We start from the raw sequence: 18,583 nt of genomic DNA on the forward strand, positions 1-18,583 counted from the left end.
GATTTGCAGACACGCACAGGGCCTGGGCAGGCCATCCTACTACCTGAAGGCAAATGTCAGCTCCCCTGCCGTAGCGTCGCCTCTGATTTTCTCTCTGACCGCATGGCACATACTCTCAGCTTGGTCAGGGTGCTCTAGCTTCACAGGCTTGGCTTTCCCGCCACAGGACCTTTGCACAGACTCTTCCTCTGTTCAGTGTGCTCCTGGCTCAGCATTCGCACAGCTGCCTTGATTACACGGCTAACCCCTTCAGAGACCTTCTCCCCTTCCCATTTCCCTCCAGCACACTCTCTTGTTTGGTTTCCTTTAGACCACGATCTCTATTTTAGTTTGTGTATGTGTTGCTGGACTCCTTACTGGGATGTAGGCTCTATGAAAGCAGGGCTTTTGTCTTATTCTCACCTGCATCCACCTGCCTACAACAGTATCTGGCATGCGGTAGGCATGCAAATATTTAAGTGGATAAATAAACCAGTGTAGGTTTTCGTGAATGATGAGAAATTGATAGTTTTTTTGATACTCCGGTGACTTATTGACTTTTTAGCACAAAGCAGTAGCCATTTCCAGAAAATCTGGTGGCAGGGCATACTTTGGTGACAAAACAGTAAAATGCCACATGCCCAAGACTGCCAACTGCCACTCCCTCTCAATATTCGATGTTCCTTTCTTCTGTAGAACTAGAACCCTGAATTTTAGCTGCACCAACATGCTATCAGTTAAAGGCAGTTCTCCCAAGAACTACCCTCCTACTCTCCCCCACTTCCTTCCTGTTATCTCGATGTGGGATAAGGGCTTGGGCTTGAATGGCCCTTTTGGAACGTAAGGTTATGACTAAAGACGGCAGAATGGCAAGAGAGGAGCTGGGTCCCTAAGGAGCCACTGAACAGGCCCTAGTTTATTTATGTGGATAAGAAATAAACTCTTACCTTGTTTAAGCCACGGCAACTTGAGGTTTGTAAAAACTAGATGTAACTGTATTTGATTGTAATGGGAATGTGGTGATCTGTAGGGAACGTCTGAATCTAACTCAAATGCTGAAGACACAGGAGGAGGGTAAAAACGGGGGGCTGTTAAAAAAAACCAGGGTTTTCCTTAAAATTGTTTCTTTCCCTAATCAACATAGGGCAGGAAAACAAGAATAAAGTCCAAAGAGGATCTGTTTTCTATCCCTTCTCTGTTATACCTGGGGCCGGTATCTGGGATCACAGAGTGAGACGCTGGCTAACTTGGTCCCAAAGAACAGCCTTGGTGCAGAGGCAGGACAGGAAGTGTTCACTGGTCCAAGGCCAACTGAATGATGTGGATCATTTTGTGAGTTTTTTGTACAGCTAAATTTATTCAATCAAAAAAACCCAAAAAACAAAAAACCACCCTTTATTCTTTCACTATATGTGTCTTACTTTGGGAGTTAAAAATACTTTTGCTTTTGTAACTGATTATGACAGTACATATGGATCTTTGGAAAGCACTGCTTGAACAAAATTTAAAAACTGGCTGACCCGCATCAACGAACTGAACTGCTAATCAAAAGCAATCCGAAGTCCAGATATTTGGATGGCAGTAGTGTCGCAGACTGCATTTATCATTTACAAACACTAGTTCCATTTTAACTTCCTGTTTTGAAGTAGGGCCTGTGAGGCATGAGAAACACTATGCTTATTTCTGGATGAAGAAACTGTAAGGGTATGTAACGCTTTAACGCCAGTCAGTTCTGCGCTCCAAACAGCAGGGGTACGAGGACACATCCACCGAGCTCAGACATACGAGGTCACGGAGGAGATCACGTAGTCGTCCCAGCATCTTGAGGGATGACAACAGCAGTCTCCTTACCCCAGTGTCGCTGATTCAGGTCTGGGTTCCCCACAGATCTCCATCCTAGGAGTTCTAGCTGGGTGTGCTTCTTACTCCAGAGCTTGGGTTTTAAAGAGCCTATCATGTCTGTTCGTATTAATCCTTAGGAATTAAAACATAGTAGAAATTCATTCAAATACTGACTGAACGCCTACTATGTGCCAGGCACAAGAAATGCAGCGGTGAGCAAAACAGACAAAAATGCATCTCCATGAAAATTTAATTCCGGGGGAGGTTCGAACAAACACGAAAGAATGAGACAAACTATCAAATATAATCACATGGTAGTAAGCGGTATGGAGAAACCAAAGCAAGGAAACAGGGTAGGGAAGGTAAGGGGGGTCGGGAGAGCGTGCAGAGAGAGCAGTGCTCTGAGGACCCAGTCCCGGGCACTGGGGTGCCGGAGGGTCAGGGAGACGAGCGGCCACCTGAAGAGGCTGAGAACAAGCAAAGAGCAGACAGTCGGAGAAAAACCAAGAGGATGTGGCATCAGCAAACCAAGTGAGAGCAGGGTTCTGGAATCGAGGATCCACCCAAAACCCGGTGACATCCTCCTCCGTGCTTTCTTTTTTTCTCCGCAGTACGGTCATCCCCCCTCGTCTGTGGGGGATCCGTTCCAAGATTCCTAGTGGATGCCGGAAACCACAGACAGTACTGAACCCTATACAGACCAAGTTTTTTCTGACGCACATACACCCATGATAAAGTTTAGTTTACAGATCAGGCACTGTAGGAGATCAACAACAATACTAGTAATAAAATAGGACAAATACAGCAATATACTGTAAGAAATGTCATATGAATGTGGTCTCTCTCTCTCTCTCTCTCTCAAAATACCGTACAGTCCTGGACTCATCCTTCTTATGATAACGCCTACATGACGAGATGAAGTGAGGTGAAGGATGTGGGCATTTCTGACAACACGTCAGAAAGAGGGTTCTGCTTCCTGACCACATCTGACCACGGGTAACTGAAATCGCAGAAAACAAAAGCGAGGATAAGAGGGCTCCTTACTTACGATCGGAGTATGTCACGGCATCCTGGAAGATTGGGAAGGCAGTGTGGAGAACCTGTGCCATGACTGAGCTAAATCCCAGTCACCTACGTATAAAAACCAACTAACAGTTTCTGATACTGACGAGAAACGTGCAGAATTAGCGAGTTATTTAGAAATGCGCAGGTTAAGTACCAGAAGAAACGGCTAAAAGAAAGTCAGCAATGGGACTCACGGACAGGGAGCGGTAGGGGAGAAGACTGCTGTTTCCATGAAAAGTCATATGTTAAAAACTACCCGTATTAATTTGATAAAAAATTAAATACAACTAGTCTGGAAAAAAAAAATACGTGACTAAATGCCTAGTTCCCAGCCTAAGGGCTACCGAATTACAGCCAGCGGCTAGCAATTCCACAAGTTTTATTTGTACACTAAGACTGCGTACATTACGTGTATTATAACATGTTATGTGTAAATATATCTACTCTAATATCTTCTCAAATGTAGACACCGCTTTCATCACTAAAAATTCAAGGCATTTATGAAATTCTAATGCTTAATCATTAAAGATTTTATCATTCAAATGATACTAAAAGCAAACAGAACTACCCTATGATCCAATAATTGCACTACTGACGATTTACCCCCCAAAAACAAAGAAAAAATAACTAATTCAAAGGGATACATGCACCTGTGTGTTTATCGCAGCATTATTTACAATAGCCAAACTATGGAAGCAGCCCAAGGGTCCATCGACTGGTGAATGGTAAAGAGGATAGGTAGGGTATACACATCTTCAATGCAACGGAATATCATTCAACCATAAAAAAGAATGAAATCTTGTCTTTTGCAACAACAGGGATGGGGCAAGAGAGTATAATGCCAAGTGAAACAAGTCAGCCAGAGAAAGACAAATACCGTAAATTTCACTCATATGTGGAACTCAAGAAACAAAACAAATGAGCAGGCGGGGGTGGGGGGGGAAGAGAGAGAAAAACCAAGAAAGAGACTCTTCACTATAAGAACAAAATGAAGGTTACCAGAGGGAATGGGGGTAATTAAACAGCGCACGTATCATGATGCAAATAAACAAATAATTAATTAAATAAATAAAATTACTGAAAAGATTTACGAGAGCTAAAATTTGTAGCCTTATTTCCTATTTAGAGATTCTTATTGACTGGGCTTGAATTAAATACTTGAAAATAAAAATGTCGAGGACTGGAAAGAATAAAGACAAGTGGAATATGAAAAATAAAGCATAAGCACCATTCTTTTAAAAGCACCACTTTTTAACTTAGTTCCTCACTCTAATAAGAGCTGACTTAAAATTCTACTGGACTCTTAAACTTATTGGAATCCCACTGTAATCAACTCTGGGAAGGCAGACATGATTCATTCTATGTGGATGTAACCTTGTTTGCGTGTCTTTCCAACAATTCAGAGTTCCTTGAATAAAGAGAACATGTTCTAGTAATCTCTGGACCTCTATTCCTGACACAGATGCTAACATAAACAATCATATTTGACGTTTCCTAAGTGCTTTCCCTGTGCTGCACACTTCCTTAAGCACTTTGCACATATTTTCACCCAATTACTATTGTAGAAACAGGAGTCGTCTGCTTCCTGAACTTGGTACTGTTTTATTCCCATATCACAGAAGAGGAAACTGAGGCACACCAGGCAAGGGGTTCTCAGACACACATAGAGTGAATGGCAAAACGAGAATTGAAAGCCAGGCAACTCTCTTTAGAGGCTTGGCTCTTAATGTTTATGTAAATATTACTAAATGTTTGATAAAATCATTGGAATAATAAACCCAGAGACAACTTCTTTTAACTGGTAATAAAAAAGAAAACCATCATGCTATTCGTGAATGCTATGCTGATTTTTTTCCTATGCATATTTGAAGGGTTGTTTGTCTGATAATCTCACCTTTTTCTTTTTGTTCTGGATCATCTGTTTTTCTATTTGTTTCTGAAAAGTAAAGACAAAACAAAATGAATATTGTGAATGTCACCATTCAATATCTCAAAATATAGGACCATATTTAAATGAATTCAAACAAATATAATTTAAGAAAAATATTTCTGGGCATAGAGTTTAATTTTCCAAAACCTTAAATTCTTTCCCACATGAAATTGGTTACAAAAACATTAAGATTAGACTCATTTGAATTACTTAGAAAAGTCACCAGGCAGTGGGGCACCTCGCGTCTCAGTCGGTTAAGGTTCCAACTTTGGCTCAGAGCATGAGTCTCACAGCTCACGAGTTCGAGCACTGGTTCGAGCCCTATGTCGGGCTGCGCTGACAGTGTGAAGCCTGCTTCGGATCCTCTGTCTCCCTCTCTCTGCCCCTCCCCCACTCATTTTCCCTCTCTTAAAAAAAAGTCACTGAGCAGTAACCAGGGCTGAGGCATCTGGCTAAGTGTTCCACATCTACAGGACACTGGCCGTGGGTCATCCCCACCAATTCTTTTTTTAAATTTTTTTTTAATGTTTATTTTTGAGACAGAGAGAGACACAGCGTGAGCAGGGGAGGGGCAGAGAGAGAGGGAAACAGAATCTGAAGCAGGCTCCAGGCTCCAAGCTGTCAGCACAGAGCCCGATGTGGGGCTTGAACCCACAAACGGTGAGGTCATGAGCTGAGCTGAAGTCGGACGTTTAACTGACTGAGCTACCCTGGCGCCCCAATCCCCACCAATTCTAAGTGCCTCTGTGGGGACAAAGGCAAACTGAAGTGGAGAGAAGCCCTCATCAAAGCTCGTTCAATATCTGCATTGTCTCCTAAAACCCTAAGAGTACTTTATAACAGCAATTGTGTGCTTTAAAGGAATACAGTGTGTCCCCGTCACTGGGGTGACACCAGTCTCCCTTCCCTAAGGACTTCACATATACACAGGTGGCCTGCTGAGGGTGCTTGCACTGAGCCCAGGTGCTGAGGAGCCCACGGCTTACCTGTGTCAGCCTCTCACTAAGTGAGTCAGAGTCATAGGGTCTGTCCTACAAACGGGGCTGAGTGCAAACCCACCCAGAACCTGGGCCAAACAACATCCCCCCTACATGGAAAACTATGGTACCTGATCTGACCGTGCACTTATAACCTCATTTCTGCATTATCTCATATCTGGCCTACTGTTTAATATAGGTTGGGGTCTAGTAGACCAGTTGATTATAGTTCCAGCAGGTACTTATCTAGCTTTGGGTATTTCTCGGCACACGTGTTTCGGCATGGATGTTGGAGTCGGGATGGGGTAGCATTTGGGGGGCTGATATAAAATCTGACTCAGTTCTTCCCCCATCGTAGCCTGGGCTCTGGGGTGAGATCAGGGATACAACCACAGGACACTAGACTTTCTGCTCCCCAGTTTCCTCCATACGTTCAAGATCACACTTATCATTTTTTAGAAGTGAAAAGTCAATCTGAGGCAGGCTCCCAGACAAAGAAGGAATTTTCATAGGTCAAGTGTTTTTGAGACGCTAGTGGAGAGGAAGGGAGCAGCCTTTCAAAGCTGCAGTGTGCCAGGCTCGGTCTAAGCCCATGGCATCTGTCTCCTGTCTCCTCACACCCGGGAGGGAGGGAGGTCTCATCTCCCTCTGTGCAAGGGAGGAAGCTGAGGCTTAGAAAGTAGAGTGTCTGACGTTATCAAGGTCAGTTTACATCCCTCCAGAGCATATAATCTTCTACAGTGCCCTTCTCTGAAAGAGAAACAAAGGGTAGTGACGTGTAGGTCTCGCCTTCCGCAAAGAGTGGGTTTTATAAAGTTGACTGCCACACACTTCCTGCCACTGAGGCAGGACATACACAGGGCATTTAAAAACAAAAACGAAAGCACGTTCTAGATCTCTGGTGAATGTTCTAGAATTTCTGATCTCATTAAAGTTAGGCAGTGTATCATTTAACAGGCAGACGTCAAGGATACAGGATTGAGGGAAATCGTCAACAATTTCAGTCCTCGAGAAGTCCTTCTGGTGGTATCATCAGTGTCTGCAGGAAGGTTGTGACCCTCCACGTCCTCAGTAATCTGTCACCTGGCACACGGCTAGTGTAATTTGAAAAGTCGAGCACAAAATGCAAGTTCCTAGCCTGACTAGAGAAAACAGGCGGGTACTGGTCATGAAGAAGAGTTTAGGGTTCTCCACACATCTTCTGCCCCAAGGGAGTTAATAAGGAAGGAGGAGTGGCTTGATCACATTTTAAATAGGTGTGAGAGGGCCCTGGCCAGGCGTGCTCCCAAGAACAAGGGACACCACCTTTCTTGCTCTTTCAACGGAGTATCTACGATGAGGCAATGAGCTTGACCTAAGAAGGCCCAGCCCAAACTCGCCCAGCTCTGGGCAAAAGCTCTCGCTCGTGTCCCCTTCTGTACCTCACATCACATCAACATGCTAACATCTGTGACTCATATTTGGATATGGGGAAATGCACAGAGAGCAGGCAGGTTAGCCTCTCTGATTTGCAGTGCTGAAATGTAGCTTAGATAAACGGGTTTTCTAAGAGTTCCAGCTTACTCACTGCTACTCTGCACAGCTAATAGTAAAGTGTTACTCTGCTTTACTTTATTCTCTGCACATACGTGTGTCTGAGACACTTTATGTGGACCTTGCTGTGCCACAGAGGAAAATCGACTTGTTGGATGCTTATTGTGTGCCCGGCATTGTTCTAAGCACAACATGCAAATGATCCCATCAATTCCATCGACCCAGTCCAATTCCGAAAGTTATCAAAGTACAGTTCACTTGTATCTCATACTTAGTGTTTAAGCACTCATACTGAAGAAGAAAGACATTATGCAATCTCTAACCGTACTTAACTCTTTTTTCCCCTTTCAGAATAAGAAAACTCTTACTAAAATGAATGGGATCTTAAATGTCCAAAAATTATCATGAACCATTAAAGAAAATCACTTTCATGAATTGAAAAATCCTCAACTCTATGATGTTCCAGATACGGTGCTGATCTGCTTTCTGGCCAGCTCTTCTTGGACCCCAGGCACATCCCAAAGCTAATTTCCATCTGGGTCTAGTTGTCCTCCTAAGCTCATCACAATGGCATCTGTGACTCCCCAGGACCCAGACCTAGGGCTCTGCTTCCCCTCTGACAGCCCACCCAGCCCAGCCTTCCAGTACAGCTTTCTGTCTTCTTCTGTCTCCCTGCCAGTACTGAGTCAGGTCCTACCGGATCACCCGGACTATTACTGGTTAGTCTCCAACCTGCCTGCCCTCCAGCTGTTTCCACCTTCCCCCTGTTGCCCATTGCTCACTTCAGAATACCATGAATGACCACGGCTGGCAGGTGTTCCCCTCTCTGACCTTCAGTATTCTTGTCCACAAGCAGGGATAACCCCTATCTGCTGGGGAACCTCAACTCCCTAACACACACGAAGCACATAGCAGAGTAAATGAGGTCAATAAAAGTGGGTCCGCTTAGCCTGTGTTCAAAGTCTTTATTTTATTGTTTCCTCTGGGCATGCTGGGGGAGAAAACAACACTTTCTGGAATTTTCTAGTTCTCCTTTTCTGCCCAGAGAATGAAGATCAAAAGAGAACTTCCTGTACCCTTTTCTGCTCTACCACCTGCTCAGACTCTCTTCTTCTCAACTAGGATGAAGTTCATTCATGTCCCCACAGAACAATGATCATGGTGGCGGGGGGGGGGGGGGGTGGCGGTCAGAAGGGTACAAGGGAATGGGGCTTGCCAAAACTTCTAGGTGCTGAACAAAAACCCTACAACAGATGGAGGTAACTTTAATCTTGCCCCCGGATGAGTATGCTACTCTTATGTAGCATAAGAGTAAATGGTAAATAAAATAAACGTTACCTATTAGAAATACGTTAAGAAAGAGTTGAAGGTACACTTTCAAGATTTCAGTCATCAAAGATACTGTAACATTCTAGAATACTAGTAAGCGTAAAATGAACTGATTTCGTTATGTAACAAAATAATAACAATAAATAATGACAATATAGAGAAGAATTCTGCATTTTATTGCACTCAAATAACATTAAACAGAAGACATTTACATTATTTTTAGAAAATCCATTGATGTTGCCCATCCTTGGCATCTGTTTGTAAAGGCAAGGCTCATTAAATCAGATATTTGGAATTAAAAAGTATTTGAAGTTGACTACAGCATAATTAATCCTCAATTTCCAGAGTTGCAGAGATGATTATATACAAAACTCCAGCAAAATTTTACTCATTTATCAGTTCTATGTCACTCCTAAGTTTCCCTAAAAAAATATGGCTTTATAAAAAGTAGTGTTCTATAATTCACAATATGAATTAAGAGCTTTATTAGAATTTGAGTAGCAACTCTGTATTACCCATATCACAGCTTCGGAAAATTATTGCTTTTCTTAGTAATTTAATCTTCCGGATTTCGCTACACACTGGGTCAGCATGCATAACTCACTACATTGTAACTATGATCTATAACGATATAAATATAAAATCTCTTTGATTGTAGCCCTAAAAGCAGGAAAAAAAAAGTCACCTTATCTTAAGACAATGTTAACATAATCAAGCTTTCCCTGACATGGAAATGAAATGACTTCTTATGGCTTTTTTTTTTTTTTAACAGCTCATGGTCCTTTTAAATGATGTCACTGACTTCCTTTCTAACAAACGAGTATTTTCATCACAGCAACTATTTCTGAGCCAAAATAAAGCACATCAAAAATAGAAGAAACTCTTCAGGATAGAAGAGAAAAAAGGCTCATACATTGCAAACAGCAGCAGGCATGTGGCTCTGTGAGTGTTTTTCACACATCCTAAATCAACCCATGTAGGGGCGTTATTCTTTAGCAAGATCACCGTGTGGTCTTCAGTGTTGTGAGGGTATTACTTAATTAGCCAAAGGCAAAGCAACCTTTAAGGCGTGCACCAGTAACTGATACAGATTTTCTAATATTTAAACCAATACTGACTGGACTACAGCTATCATATGATGGACCCGAGGTGCCAAACAGCCTTTTTTGCATTATATACCAGGCCATTCCTTTTGCCTACGTCCCAGCAAGGAATTTTAGATGTCCCCCCTCTATCTGAAAAATAAATTAATCATGATAATTTAAGACTTTCACTGAAATATTAAACTTTGCTAATCCATGAGCTAACAGCTATAGGAATCTCAAAATTTGAGTTTTACCCTGAATACTCAAAGCTAATGGTAGAAAAGTCCTACGAGGAGATCAGTGCAGAGATACACAACCCAAATCTTTACAGCGAATGGTGACCTCTAGTAGTGTTTCTCAGAGCACAGGGTACTCTTCATGGCTTGGAAATCACGTGTATGCGGTTCCACAGGTCAGCCCAACAGTTAGTGGTAATTACTAGTAATATATATATATATATATATATATATATATATATATATACATACACACACATATATATATATATATATATATTGAAACTGTGCCAAGGCAATTGCTGCTACATCATCAGTACAATTAACTGCTGTCTGAAAAACACACATAAATGTAGGTAAGACTAAAAGCTTTGTCATGAAAAGAAAAGGAAAAGAAATCCAAAGGATCCACTAATGCTATCAAAAATGGACATGCAGGAATGTAACATCACATGTAATTTGTTTCTAAAAAAAAGAATACACTAAAATGCCAGTGGACTATGATCGACTGAAAACATCTTTAGTGTTCATTCATTCCCAAAGATCTTGGTCTGCTCAGTAATTACGTCACAAGATCTATCACAGCCATCTTTTGGAGCGTATGGTTAGGCTGGTCCTCCTGTGGGTAGTGGGGGCAGTCTTTCTGAAGCTTTAAGTATCTGTAAAAATAAGGGGAAATCTAAATTAAAGGACCAACTAGACACAGACTGTGAAACTGCTTCATTTCATTCCACTTAAAAAAAAACACAAAAAAAAAAACCCACCGACAGAAGTAAATGCCTTTTTGCATGTTGTTGTTTTTAAGGGCAACTTGTTAAACAGAGTGATTAACTACCCAGAGAAGTCCCTGGGAATTACTTGCAAAGCTGCTGCTGCAAATTTAAGCTTCTTAGAGCCATCTGAGAATTACAACTGAATTTAAGAATTTCAATCTTTTGAGAAACACAAGCATTAAATCTCTTTCTCCCGCCAGTGTTTTCACTGTATTAAAAAGAAATGTTACAGAGGAAAAAAAATCTAGTATATGGTATTTGAAAAACGAATATAGGAGAGATTTTCAAGGAGCAACTGGATATTGTAAGTTGCAGTTAAAATACATTTCTTTAATCATTTTATGTCAGCTTTTAATGTTACAAACAATATGAATGATGGATTTTTAAAAAGTATGCAGTATTTAAAAAAAAGTAAAAGTCATTCTTGTCCAATTTTTTACAAATATTTTCTCATTCCACACTTTAGCATCTGGTTGACTTTATTATCACAGTTTTAGATCTGTTATAATTTGAGTAGAAAAGAAGACGGTGTATATACAGGCCCAGCCAAATTGTGACAGAATTTCTAAATCTGGGTTATGATCCTTCCTTCCTCCCTTCCTATCTACCTACCTACATAGGTGTGTTTACACACGTGCGCACGTGTGTGTGTGTGTGTGTGTGTGTGTGTGTGGGTATCCAGAAATTTCTACATAAGCAGAATTGTTTGGTGCTAATGTGAAGTAACTAGAAATTATATGTATATGTTCATATATCCAACAGAAATGAGTGTTTATATACAAAACACAAGTACAAGATTATTCATAGAAGCTTTCTTTGTGACAGCCAGAAACTGGAAACATTCACAACAGCCATCAATGTAGAATGAATTTTTTTTAATGTAGTGTATTTACAGTAGATAGTAATGGATAAAACCAAATTATTATACATTACAAAGTGGAAGAAACTCATACACGATGCTGAGCCACAAAACAAAGTCACCAAAAAAGTATATACGTATTTGTGTGTTTACTAATGTTCTTTCTTTAATTAAATTCGAGAGCAAGCAAACCAGTCAATGGTGATACAGATCAGAATAGTTACTGCTGGTGGGGATGTTACTGGGAGGGGGTAGGGAGAGATTTCTGGGGGGCCAGAAGCGTTCAGAGTAGTGGGTACGGGAGGGTATCCCATGTACAAGTGCATCAAACTGTATGCTCAACGAGGGAGCATGTCTCTGTGTGTTAATTATACCTCAGCAGAAAATGTTCCTAAAAAGGAGTTTGACTTTAGGGTGTCTCAGAATTTATCAGCTAGCTTGATTGTAAGAGGAATAAGCATTTCTGTAGCCTGTGCCATCAAAAAACCTGAGCTTGTGGGAAGCTGTTCGAAGTATGATGAGTACTGATAAAAAGGCAAATAAACTGGAGCTCCTGGCTGGCTCAGTTGGAGGCAAACACGGCCTTTGATCTCAGGGTAGTGAGTTCAAGCCCCACGTTGGGTGTAGAGATTACTTAAACAAATAAAAAAATTTTTTTAAAGGCAAATAAACTAAAAGCCCAGTTACAACAATATCCGGAATGCCCTAATTATATGCTCCTAAATATTTAAAGACAACTCTGCTCAGAAGTGGTTCACTGAGCTGCACACCCAGTATGTCTCACACCAGGCCAGTCACCTCCTGTTTCTCTCCGTTTCTCCTTCTCCTATAGGTCCATGAAAGGCTGATCATTCCTTCACTCAGGTCAGGAACATGGGAATCATCCTCGACCCTTCCCCTCAATCAGCCCTCTTTCCTGCAAATTATTTCCAATTCCAATGCTCAGGGGTGGATCCTGCCTCTCCAGCCCTTCTATGATAGGGAAAAGATAGGCAAAATAGGTGGAGAGAGAAAGCATAGGACCTGAGGTCCCAGGGTGGGGAAAAACACGTATTCTGCAACAATGATGGGAGTTTCTGACTGTAGCAAACCTCCTCAAGCGTAAGGTTCCTCTAAGACTGTAACAGACCCCACCTACTCCCCCTCAGGTTCCCTCAGGAATTGGACAAAAGACCTGACTAAAGACAAGTAGGAGACCATAGAATGTATGACCCGCAAGGAATAACGATATGGCCGTAGACCCCTCATACAATGGAAACGAGCCAATCAGGAATGGACAACCCAGCACCCTGAGCTATCAAAAGGTGTAGAAACTGAGAAGGAACAAGGAGGGGAGGAAGAGAGGGCTGGCCAGAACCTTATAAAACAAGGACACTTGCCTATAGCTGCCCGGCGTTCACTTTCAAATCCTGCCTCTCTGTAAAGAGAGCTTTTTCATACTATTCTTCCTTTCTGATCTTATACTCTAATAAACTTTTGCCTGCTGTTCATTCTGTGTCCACCTCTTCATTCTTCGAAGCAGTGAGACAACAAATACCAGGCATTGCGGAAACTCCCGCAACACTTCCACGGTAGCTGAAGCTTCCGGCCTCCAGCCAGTCGGTACACCTGTCCCCTGCCTAGTCTCCCATCTCCTCACTGGACTGCTTTTTTCAAATCTGGATTTGACCATGTGACTCTTCTGCTTAGAATTTTTCAGCGGCCTCCTGCCGCTGTTAGGCCCAGATTCTAATTTTTAAACATCATGTATGGGCCACTCCAGGAGGTGACGCCTGCCCATTTTCCCACTTGTCTTATTACACCTATGTATTATGGCGCACTGTCTTCGGGGCAGGCACTGTATTGTTCGAGTACCTTCTTCATCCAGGGCAGAACCTGTACCTTTGTAATTGCTCAATATGCATTTCTTGCATAAATGGTGAAATCTGTAACAATAACATTTATATTAGGTACTTATTTTTTAAGAAATTCTTTAGCGTTTATTTTTGAGAGAGAGAGTGTAAGTGGCGGAGGGACAGAGGATCTGAAACAGGCTCTGTGGTGACAGCAGACAGCCCGATGTGGGGCTCGAACTCACAAACTGAAATCATGACCTGAGCCAAGGTCGGACACTTAACGGACTGAGCCGCCCACGCGCCCCTCATGTTAGGTATTTATGAACATAAGCTAAGACCTCTAGTGCTGCCACACTAAAGCTGGTTATGTGTCTCACTGATCACGTTAGAAAATGCTGGGTGACCAGAGGAGGCAAGAGTGAAAGTCGGTACAGATGCAGTGGAGTGAAACCATCCCCACTGCTAGGCCAGTCCACACTGGGATGAGTTACAAGCGTTAGCTCCATTTTTGGAGACACAGGAGCAGAAGAAACACCGATGCTCACTCATCTCCATTTTGAATAACATGACTATCATCATAAAACACAATATTAACTTTTTTTTTCTTGGCGTGGTAGGACAGAAAAAAATTGTTAATGGAACCAGTTAGTGAAACAGCCTTCAAGTACTGTTGGGCAGGAAATTGTACTCTGATGAATTTTATAAGCAATTCCTTCATAAATGCATCAAATTGTGCTATGCATATTTATTCTGTCATATTGCTAGAATCACATGCTACATGATTTCAAGTACAAATCTGAGTTTGAAGAGAAAGGTGAAACTTACTGAAGGAGTAAGGGTTACAAAAACAATGTTTTAAAAACATCTGGTATTCAAAATGATGGGCTTCTAGAATCAGAATGATCGATCCTTAGGACTTTTTACATCCTTGTTGATAGCAAAGCACTTACAAACTTACAAATATAAACAAAAAGTGCCAAAATTCAAACTACTGGACAACTGGCTTTTCGACAACAAATCCTAATCTTCAATACTCCCAGGTCCTAACTGAAGTACTAATATATATGAGGAGAAGGATGCTGAAGAATACAGTATCTTTAGTTCTACCACATCACAACAGCTCTCAGAACTCATCAGCTCTCAGGCCTTCCCTTATGTAAAACCCTCTAGGCCACAGCGGCCGAGAGTGTGAACTTGGGAGCCGGCACGCAAGGAGCAGCCTCGGCTCTACAGGTACCACCTGTCAGCTCTCGGATCTCAACCTGCCTTGCTGTGTCTCAGTTTTCTCATCTGTAAAATGGAAATAATAGTGTGTCTATATTTAGCCTACGGAAGGTATTAAATGAGTTAATTAATGTAATTAGAGCATCCAACTTCGGCTTAGGTCATGATCTCACAGTTCATGGGTTCAAGCCCCGCGTCGGGCTCTGTGCTGACAGCTCAGAGCCTGGAGCCTGCTTTGGATTCTGCATCTCCCTCTCTCTCTGCCCCTCCCCTGCTTGTGCCCTGTCTCTGTTTCTTGAAAATAAATAAATGTTAAAAAAAATTTAAATAAATAAATACGTGATTGTGAATTTTTAACAAGCAATATTAAGACAGAACTTAATCTTAGAATGATCAGGGAAGGCAAAGGAGTCATCAGCCTGAGTCTAAGGGCCGGGAAAAAGTGAACAAATCGCTAGCATGTTGCAGAGGGTCCTGAATTAAAGTTTCCACCGAATAACAGATTTTAAAGACTAGAAGGTAAGGAGAATTGAAAAGTGAGACAGGCCCTATGATCAGTGTTCCTGCAGTTTCTGTAATCACACAGATAATTAAACCCTTACAAAAGCAGTCAGCTTATGCTATAAAAAGATCACGAATATAGAGTTTTAACTATTATTTCTTTTGTAAGATTGAATAAAAGAAGTTGTAATATAAAATAAGGCTATGAAAATAATGGGAGACAGGCAAACCAAGTGCAATCATTAAAAATCACTATTGTTAACTCTTGGCCTCACAGTCTCTTTGGCAAGGTCAAACTATAACTGGGCAGTGGGTCAATCAAATTTTTATGACACCAAATTACAGGTTACAACCTCTTGACTGGGTCTTTCCGGACTTTACTTCTCTTGATCCACCTTGAAGATCAGGCTAATTAATTACTAAACAAAAATAGCCAAGGTCACCATTTATTGGGAGCTTACTGTAGGTCAGAAAGTGTGCATATTAATCAAATCTTCATTTTTATGTGCTTCCGTTGTTAAATGTTAACTATCTCATCTAAAAAAGCACCTGATTCCTGCACCCCAACCGCGTGGATTTTATATGTACTTTCCAAGGAAATTCTTGGGCTTAGCTTATAAAACACGGAAATAAAAGCACAGACATTTCTGGCCCTAAAATGATATTACCTTATATATCTTTGCTAAAGGCAGGTCAATATTAAAAAAATATGAAGTGTAACTAGGAAAAAAGCCAATGTTGTAAAAACTCACTATTTTTAAAAATACTTACAAAACAATTTTCTTTCAAGGCATGGACAGTAATCATAATGCTAATTCGGTAACCCTGCTCTGCTTCATCAAGACAGAAACAAGGCACTCCGTGAGGCATCACTCAACAATAAGGAGGAAATCACAAAAGTGGACAGAAACATCAACTCTCCCTGCTCTGTGCACCTTTCTTAAACACAAAATACGCACACCTGCCCAGTAGTCATCACGTAAAAGGCCGACTTCTCTGTGAATTTCTATTCTCATTCACATTATAATACCAACAACTCAATTCCCTTCAGCATTTGCAAATATTATTATAAATACACGTGGTATGACAACTGTCCAAACCCAAAACATCCCAGTCGTTAAATAAGCAAAGATGAGCTGGGGTATTAACTAAATATATTCTTTGATTAGAAAAGTTCTTTTTTTTTCCTTGAAATTTACAATTCCATAGATTCTGGCAGTTATAATTACTTCTACCAAAATCAATAGTGGTACTACACACCATTGCTATAAAATTCACATTAAGCCTAATATAAAAAATAGGAGCAAAAATTCAACCAATAAATGACACAAAAAGAAAGAAAATGGAAATAAAACACAGAAACAAGAAGACAGACCCTTGGGAAAGAGGTCCTGGAAATTCCCTCTCTTAACCAAACATGTTTTTCCCACTCTGAGAACAGGAGGCTTGTACATTAATTTCCGATTGCAGGTAGAGTTAATGTCATCTCTAACATGCATTTGAAAGCACAGGCCTTGGTTGAAATGCTGTTCCCATTCTCTAAACTCACTGCTGACGAGAGGGGCATGTGGCAGAAGGGAGGGAAGACTACAGAAATGGGTTAACACAGTTGGCTGTAAAAGAGGACTTTGGGAACTGACACGGCCTGGGCAGCCAGATTGCCCCGGGGACACCGAGATGCTCTCAAGGAAATGGGGGATGGGAAACAAGAGGAAAGTCACAAGGTTATGCGCTATTAAACTTTCATCCTAAAGGCAATTCTGATTCCATATCCTCCATCAATTAGCCTGTCAATGAACAACAACAACAACAACAACAACAATTCCACCCCACCTATTACTATGACTACTACCGACTACAATGGCAGATCATTAATACTCCTCATATCCCAGCTCAAGAAACTAGACTGAATCTAACATGTATTTCCCTTACTTTGGCTCAACTGATCAAAACACAGACAATTTTAAATTTGGGATAATTAAACCTTCTTTCAGGAGTTTTACTCTTCACATAGACTGGTTTCATGCAGCTACTGTGAATATCAACAGTCCATTTTAAATTAAACAGAAAAGGAAAAGGCAACACATCTAACAAAATGTCCTACCTGGTGGTACTTCCTGTTGTTCTTCGGCAGGGGGCACATGTGCTTCTACAATAAATAATGAAATCACAATCCATTACATATTGCTGACCAGTGTTAAGTTACAGTGATTATTTTTACAGACATTTTTGTGATTCGATTGCAATTATCACAAAAAACATCAGGTTTTCAGGCTGTTACAACAAAGAAGCATTAGCTATAACTTTGCAAAACGTCATATACTCTGCAAGCGTTCTGCAAGGCAGGCTCTACATTATCTGCCCAACTGACGAACCTCAAAACTCACTGCCGGGCAAAGGAGATATGAACTCAAACCTAGGTTTTTGTCACAATTTTGCATCAGACGTGAAAAGAAAGCTGAGGAAAGACGTTCAGAGCCTCTTGTTAAAAAGTTTTTAATACATAACCCTAATTGTAATGTGAATGAAACAACATAAAGGAGTTGAAACAGAAACCTAAAAGTCAGTCACTAGCTTTGATAAAGGATTTGAAAAAGAATATTCAAGTTAACATATTCTAAGACTAGCCAAAAGTGTGGATATGACTTTTTTTTAACATCTTGCCTTTTTCCTGGCTGCTTCAACCCACTTGCAACTAAACAGACTGTAGACCTTATCATCTAACGGTACAATCATACATTGATCTGCTTCATTCTATAAAATTACATCATGTACTAAGATCTTCATATCTAACAACTCACCCATCATTACCTTAATCTAGAGATAAGATTATATCAGCTTTCCTTTTGCTGCTGAAGACTTGTAACAGACTTGGGTCAAAAGGAAGAATTTTTAATAGCTTTTTCTAAAACTCATGTATTTATGCATCTATTTTAATCATTTTTCTTCTTATATTATTTATCTTCTAATTTTAAGAAGAATGCATGACCAAATGGCAGATTTGGAAATACTTTACATAAAAGGACAAAAGGGAAAAAACAATTCACCTATTCCCCCTAATCACTGTCAATATTCTGGCATATTTCTTTGTTTCAGTGGCAGTACTAGGAGTATTTACTAGCTTTCCATGTCGTGACTAGCTTGTTAAGGTTTGCCTACTGATTTCGTTCTTAGTAAGTTAGAGATATATTAGCACTTTATCAACTGTTAATATTCTTTCTCTCTCTGAATTTCTTTTACTTGTCATTTTAGGTTTAAAAAAATTGTGTGCAGCACAAAGTATTAAGAGCTTCCACTGTTATTTCCATCACTGATGTTACACTATTAAAGCCTTATTATTGCAAGATAAATTAAATTTTCCACCAATTTTATTCTGAAAAAAATGTACATTTAACAAATGTACAAATTACAAACA

General features: G+C 40.7%; 1 protein-coding gene across 4 annotated transcripts in view; it reads right to left on the bottom strand.

The window, feature by feature from the left end:
- The window catches only part of ASPH (aspartate beta-hydroxylase), a 232,648-nt gene that overhangs the window by 121,586 nt on the left and 92,479 nt on the right, over positions 1-18,583 (bottom strand). For all 4 annotated transcript variants that reach the window (XM_047841783.1, XM_047841784.1, XM_047841782.1 and 1 more), the window contains 2 exons: positions 17,273-17,317; positions 4,781-4,822 (listed from right to left, as the gene is read on the bottom strand). In XM_047841783.1, coding sequence (XP_047697739.1) covers positions 4,781-4,822; positions 17,273-17,317 — 87 coding nt within the window. The remainder of the gene's footprint in view (positions 1-4,780; positions 4,823-17,272; positions 17,318-18,583) is intronic.

This window comes from Prionailurus viverrinus, chromosome F2, assembly GCF_022837055.1.
Source record: "Prionailurus viverrinus isolate Anna chromosome F2, UM_Priviv_1.0, whole genome shotgun sequence".
NCBI classification, from domain to species: Eukaryota; Metazoa; Chordata; class Mammalia; order Carnivora; family Felidae; genus Prionailurus; species Prionailurus viverrinus.